Genomic DNA, 7,393 nt, shown 5'->3' with positions numbered 1-7,393 from the left:
CACTTCCTCATTTTACAGGTTGGGAAACTGAGGCTCAAAGAGGTGATGACTTCCCCAAGGATACCCAATAATGGAATTGGAAGACTTATTAGTAAAATTTAGGAAACACTACCTTAAAAAAAAATAACCACTGGGATTGAGAAGCTCAATTTTCTTAGAAATATTTTGACCTTGACCCTGCCTCAGAGTCACTTGTTTTTCTCTTGTTTCCTTTCAGACTAAGGTTAGATCTGTCTTACGCCCCAGTCAGTTTGGGGGACAGTCATGTACTGAGCCCCTGGTGACCTTTCAACCATGCATTCCATCTAAGCTCTGCAAAATTGAAGAGACTGATTGCAAGAATAAATTCCGCTGTGACAGTGGTAATGTACTTTTGTAAAACGTTGTCTCCACTAAAAATAACTTGACTAAATCAAAGTTATTCCAACTGACTACCAGTAAAATCTATGATAGAAAAGTCCCACCATATTTTAAACATGGGGAAATGCACAGTGGTGTGCTGCCAAGTATCAAGATACTCAGAAGTGAAATTACAGTCTTTAAGTTATATTATCTTGGCCACTTACCTGATTCATTTTCTCATGAAGTAGTGACATCCAGGTCTCTACACTGTTATAAAGCAGGAAGAAGTGAGAGGAGGAGGAAGAGGAAAAAAGAGTAGACAGTTTTTGGTTTTGTTTTTGTTGTTTTTTAAGAGACAAGGGGTCTCTCTATGTTGCCCAGGCTGGAATTCTTGAACTCCTGGGCTGAAGCAGTCCTCCTGGCTTAGCCTCCCAAGTAACTGGGACTACAGGCATATGCCACCATGCCCAGCTGAATAGGCAGATATTTTTTTAAATTGGCTATTACTATGCACAAATGTATAATCAAAAAGAAGTAAGATTAAAAAAGATTTTCAACATAATTTATTAAGACAAGAATATGAAGATATTACATGAGGGGGATGATTAGAGATGATGTGGCAAATTTTTTGACTGGCTCCAAAGTTAATTCCAAAAGACTAGCTCAGAAATGATTTAAATAATAGCAACATTACCTTCAAGTCCAATACTTGATGCACAAAATCTGGTTTTTGGATTTCATTATTTATAAATCAAATCTCGAGTATATTACTTAATCATTTGTATTCTCTTGTTAACTAATAGCTCTTCAATGCTCACCATTTTGAATAGTCTGCATCAGATTTCTGCAACGTTTTCAGTAAACATCCAGATGGCAAATATTTTAGCTTTTGCAGGCCATGCAGTCTATCTTGCAACCACTTAACTCTGTTGTTGTAGCACCAAAGCTACCCTTGGCTGTATATAAACAAATGAGCACAACTGAGTTTTAATAAAATATTTATAAAAACAGGTGCCAGGTTAGTTTTAGCCCTTGGGCCATAGTTCACTGACCTCTCTAAATAGTCAACTTGAAATTACAAATAAAATTAAATTTCACATAAATAAAATCCATATCATTTTTGTTTACTTGGGAATATACTGAAAAGTAAAATATTTATAACTAGATAGCAGATTTCACATTCCATAGAAAATTGACCTAAGACCTTGGAATTAACATTCTTCCCTCTCACTCCTTGCTTCCAGCTTTCAGCCCTGCCAGCTTTTTCTGAATGTCAGACAGGAATGCTGGTGCCAGAGGTTTCCCTCCATGCCCCGCTATACCCCAAACCTGAGATATGAGTGTGGGATGTGGGTAGGGAGATATATATTGTGCCTATTTATTTATGTCATGTCACAAATTGTCAAAAGAAGAAATGTGAACAAAATCTTGATGGCAATGGTTGAGGGCAATACAGACTTGAGCATTACATCCAGAATATTAAAATCAAGATTTATAACTGAAGTACAACCATTTGAAGCTTGAAAGATGGTTTTTATAACAAATAACAAGGAGAGACTCCTTTATTCAGTGGAGGACGAATCTATGAAAAATTACAAAAGAGCTGTGTTTAGGCCCAAAATACAAGCTTGAGAAGACTTGAGATGCTTCCATGGGTCACCAATTTATAATGAATGGTTTTAGAAACATTAGCAGTGTAAGCACAGCTGATCTACAGTTCATTGGCAATTATGTCCATAGCCATCAATTTTTAAAAATACTGAACTATTAAAATGTGTCAGTATTAATTGGTAAACAGCTGCTGCCCTGAGCACCCTGAGTAACCTTTGCCTTGCTTCCCAGAATCCAGAATCCCTAAATCTTTCCATAATACAGCCACTGACTGGTAAATCCCTGGCACAGATGTAGTGGCCATCCCTTCTGATTGGGTGCTGCCATGGACTTTTTGTTGTTAAATATTCCATGGAAGATGATATACTACTGTGCTCTCCTAAAAACATCCACTAATGCCACTCTCAATGAGAATAAGAGGTTGTATGGATGATTGTCTGACTCAAGATGATGTTTAGCCCTCAATTAACAGCACTATCTATTCTAAACGGATTCACCTTCTTCCCTTTCCTCCCTATGACTATTGTCCAGAGTCTCCCAAGATTTCCCAAGACTAAATGTATTATTTTAAGTTATACTTGGATTTTTGAGAATTACCCATGAGTCTAACTCCCATGCATTGTGCCAACTCCTCTTTCAAAGTCCTAATTTTAAGCATAAGAGACTAGAACATTTTCAGCTGGTTGTAAAAATATGTCATTGCAGTAACACAGATCACTTCGAGTAGATAGGAAAAATATGTGCAGTTTCTAGATGAATGCAAAGTTCTAATTATAAGTGTATATATTAATGTATATGTGCTGGCTAAAGCATGCTTACTTCTGCAAATCCTGTAATATTCAAACTGCCCTTCATTTTGCCATTCTTTCTTTGGTATAGGATATATTTAGGCTTACAATATCTCTCCCCTTGTGCTTCCTATTCCATTGAGTTTTTTTTTTTTCTTTCAAATTTTTTTTTTTTTTCTGAGACAGAGTCTCACTTTGTTGCCCTGGTTAGAGTGAGTGCCGTGGCGTCAGCCTAGCTCACAGCAACCTCAAACTCCTGGGCTCAAGCAATCCTACTGCCTCAGCCTCCCGAGTAGCTGGGACTACAGGCATGCACCACCATGCCCGGCTAATTTTTTCTATATATTTTTAGCTATCCAATTAATTTCTTTCTATTTTTGGTAGAGACGGGGTCTCGAACTCCTGAGCTCAAACAATCCGCCCGCCTCGGCCTCCCAGAGTGCTAGGATTACAGGCGTGAGCCACCGCGCCCAGCCTCTATTGAGTTTTTATGACCTGGAATCATTCTCAGCCATGTCCTATCAAGCCTACGTCACTGTTGTATATACTCCTAAACATCACTCAAGATGTATCCTCTTCCCTTCATCCTTGCTCTTACTAGGAGGCCCTCTGATATCTCTACAAGTACCAAATGTATAAAATTTCTTGTATTCTCACCTATCCAGTACCTTGCTCACAAAGCTAGGCTAATGAGAACTGTACTCTGCGTATGTATCCTTATCTCTTGCTAATAAAATGTGATTTTTAATGTAACAATATAAAAATTCACTTTTGCTTAAATTCATCAGTGCTAGTCTCAAAACTTTTAAAAATTGTAGTATGTATAAGTTCATTTTTTTGAATTAAAAACTTCTCTCTATTTCAAACTAAAATGCCCATCTGTTCTGCCCTAAAAAAAAAAAGAAAGAAAAAAAGAAACAAACAAAACCTAGAGATACACTGTTTAAAAATAGAGCATCTTTCAGCTTATATTTCAGAATTGACAGAAATTCAATTCCACCTATATTTTCAGTCTTGCATGATTACAGCCTTCATACTTATTATTCTTTATAACAGCAGTCCAGACACAATATAAGTTCTTGAATTATCAAAGGAAAGAAATTATTTTCATTACTCTCCACCTTCTAAGTGAAGATTATTAACCAAAAGAGTTGAAACTAAGTGCTTTATGGGGAACCCTTTATTAATAAAAAATTTTAATTCAACCAAATACTCAATTTCACCAAGCATTTCAGTTAAAACAATCATGTATAAATCCCTGAATACAGGCCAGAAGGTGAGGAGCAGGAGAGGAGACATCTCTCATTGCACATAAGACATTTCAGTGTCTGTGGTACATAGTCACACACTGATTCCAAGGATCCTTATGCAATTCAGTAAGTTAAAAAGGGAAGAGAATTATTTTAGTATATGAGGCTAGTACCATTTTTTAAATTTCACTCACTCAATTTACTACCTAATACTGTAGTACCTAAGCACTTAAGTTGTCCAAAAAGTAATTAGATATAGTAAATTGTATGCAGTAAATCAATTAGCTGCAGTAATTATACATAGTAAAGTATATAGTAAATAATTTAAGAAAATATATAGTAATTATGTATAGTAAAATAATTATCTATAACAAAATACACAGATCCTAAGTATGCAATTTGTTTTTCACAAATTATACAACTACGTAAACAACCCCCAATCAAGATATAGAAAATTCTCATAAACCCACAAAGTTCCTTCCTTCTTCTTTCTAGTTAATTCCCCCTCCTTATTCTTTAACATCATATAAAGGAATCACATGGTATCACTCTTCTGTGTTTGGCCTCTTTCACTCAACATAAAATTTTAGAGATTCAGACATGCTACCATGTGCATCTCTAGATGTGTGCGTGTGTGTGTGTGTGTAAAATTATACAGTTTTTTTGTAAATAAAGATCAATGACTTTGAGTATTCCATCCTAGATCAAAACAAAATTCTGAACCTACTGTTAATTTTCTTCTACAGAACATGATCTCTATAGCCAGATCACTGTAATGGGAATGCGGTTCTAGAATTATTTTCCTTGTTAAAGACAATCAGCCCAATGACAACTAAATAATTCTATGGTGACTCTTGTAATCTTAAAACACAAGTGAAAAATAGCAGTTTATCATTCCATTTCCATATGTTCTTAAACCTTCATCCAAAATAATGAAAACTTGCCTTAAACTTTCCCTTGAAATTTAAACCATTTGTGTTTTAAATTAATAGGTATTTTATAAAATGGTAATTTGTTACAATGTTGTTGTTTGCTTTTCTTAACTAGGCCGTTGCATTGCCAGAAAGTTGGAATGCAATGGAGAAAATGACTGTGGAGACAATTCAGATGAAAGGGGTTGTGGAAGTCCAAAGCCACCATGCGCACGGCAGTATAATCCCATCCCTAGTGTACAGCTAATAGGCGCTGGGTATGTAACATCTTTTTATCATTTTTGGGAGAACAGGTATCTCATAACTAATGAGTTAGGAGCAGCAATCAAGCAACCAGACATATCATTGTTCATCTTCCTCATTAACTTCTTAGTACTCCCACCTTTCCTGTCTCTGATACTTGGCTACCATGTTCAGGCAGCATGTGGCCACTATCCTCACTCCTAAGGAACGAAAGCTGGAATTTTCAAATTTAGTTTATGTTAGACAATGTTATGGGCCCTTCATAAACATTGCTAGTTTTATTTCTCAGACGTCCCTCAGAAAGCTCTGGAATGGATCAGGGCAGACTGGTGGGAAGCCAGCCAAGCTGGAAGGTGCCAGGGTGGATTCCCGTAGCTGAGTCTTGAATGCGTGAGGAACCACTCAGAAATGTCGAGAGGAAATTGAGAAAAAAGATACTAGAAAAATATTCTTATGTGTGTCTTGAAAGTTAGAACTCTAGAGAAACAAAACCAATCTTCCAGCAGAAAAGACAAGCCCAGAGTCAACAACGGGAGACAAAGCCATAAGGAAAGCAGTTAGGTGAACACAGAAATAAAAGGGGGTAATAAACAATGGTGTGGAAAAAGTAAAAGAGTAAGAGGTGAAGTGAATATAGCTAGGGCATCTTCTCCCATGGTCCATGTGGTGTATGGGTAGGTCAGTAGAGTTTAAAAGCAGAAGGTCAGATCTACATTACCATCTGGTCTCAACTTATGAACTGGGGAACTGAGCCTCAGAAAGTTTAAATAACCTGTCCAAGTCTACCAAGTAGTAAATGGTGGAACAAGGATTCAAACCCAGACTTCAAGACTCAGGTTATTTCTACCATTTCATCCTGTTTCAGGACAACACCCATCTTAGAGATGGGAACATCCTGGAAGAAACCTTAGGAGACCATGCAATCCTATCTTTGAAGAGTCCTCACAAATTCTAATGCTCCAATTTCAGGAATATCTGGTCAGGAGGGCACTGGGAGTTGAGCAATGGGTTCTAAGTTCATCAGACTGAATCAATGGCTTGAAACACTTTGGAAATATAAGAGAGGGCAATGAAGACAGAAGAACTAAGCCTTAGTTTGAAGCATAAGAAAAAACGCTAAAGATAATCTCCTGTGCCCTAGCATTCCCATGATAAAGAAATCTCACTTCAATTTTTGGCCAGAGGCAGGTAGTTTGCTATCAGCTTCTGTTGCTTCATATTGGACTTTTTTAAAAATTTAAGTATTCACTTATGCTGCAAGAGTTGCATAATATGAAACCTTGAGGCATAAAAGACAAACAATGACAAATACAACCTCATTTGATTTTGAATAAAACCCAGAAGTCATTGAACCAAACTCAAGGACACCAGTGAAACAGAAGAGTTATTTAGTCTAAAAGTGAGAGAAGCTGGGTTCCAGACCTAGTTCAGCATTCACTTGCTACATCACAGCCAAGTTCACTTTCCGGGCCTCAGTTTCCTTATCTGTATGTTGGATGACTACAAACTGATTTGAGGTTCTGTCCTAATAGTTGCTAATTAGAGCTGATTTCATTGAGAGTGCTTCAACATTATGTTCTTATCAATGTGCAGAAATGGTTTCCTTCTCTTCCTTTCTTGGAAGAAAGCATTGGCCAAACACTCCCACCGCTAATCACATTTTCTAATGCTCTGATTGATGAAGGATGTCATTACAAACTCACCTCTTGTTCAGTTGGTCTAGACTCTAGAGTTACAGATGGGGAGCACCACGTGCTATGTGTACTTTGGCAGAAGGACTGTGTGGCCCTCTGCCAACCAGAGCTGTTGTCCCAAGGATTCTCAGAAATGAGCAAAGCCTGCTGGCTGGGGACAGGCAGTCCTCTCTTTGCCTCCACAGGGACTGAGATTTTTGAGAGTTGCTTATTTTAATCTCTTTCTAATCTGCTAGCTTTATAGTCTATGCCTCTTCCCCATACCCTGCTCTGCATCTTATTTTACCCACAAAAACCGTATCCTGCTCTGTAACTTATTTCTACCCACAAAAAATAGTTTATTGAGTGTCTGTTCCTCTTTTCAAATGTTATCTCTCCAAGAAAGATTTTAACAAGGCATATCAAAATTTCTACATTGCCCACATCAGTCAATAGGTCCTAAATCTGAAGTGAGAATCAGGAGATAAGAGCACACTGTTTTTCTCAGGCTTAGCCAAGGTACATACACACACACACACACACACACACACACA

The 7,393-nt window shown here is 37.4% G+C and overlaps 1 protein-coding gene across 1 annotated transcript in view; it reads left to right on the top strand.

Annotated features, from left to right (window-relative positions):
• Positions 1 to 7,393, top strand: part of C6 (complement component 6) — an 82,194-nt gene that overhangs the window by 6,955 nt on the left and 67,846 nt on the right. The window contains exons 4-5 of the mRNA XM_012649577.1: positions 218 to 362; positions 5,039 to 5,367. Of these exons, the coding sequence (XP_012505031.1) occupies positions 218 to 362; positions 5,039 to 5,367 (474 nt within the window). The remainder of the gene's footprint in view (positions 1 to 217; positions 363 to 5,038; positions 5,368 to 7,393) is intronic.

Source organism: Propithecus coquereli, unplaced genomic scaffold, assembly GCF_000956105.1.
Source record: "Propithecus coquereli isolate 6110/MARCELLA unplaced genomic scaffold, Pcoq_1.0 Scaffold110, whole genome shotgun sequence".
In the NCBI taxonomy this organism is placed as follows: domain Eukaryota; kingdom Metazoa; phylum Chordata; class Mammalia; order Primates; family Indriidae; genus Propithecus; species Propithecus coquereli.
The sequence above is the reverse complement of the archived record's forward strand: the minus strand, read 5'-3'. Positions and strand labels throughout refer to the sequence as shown.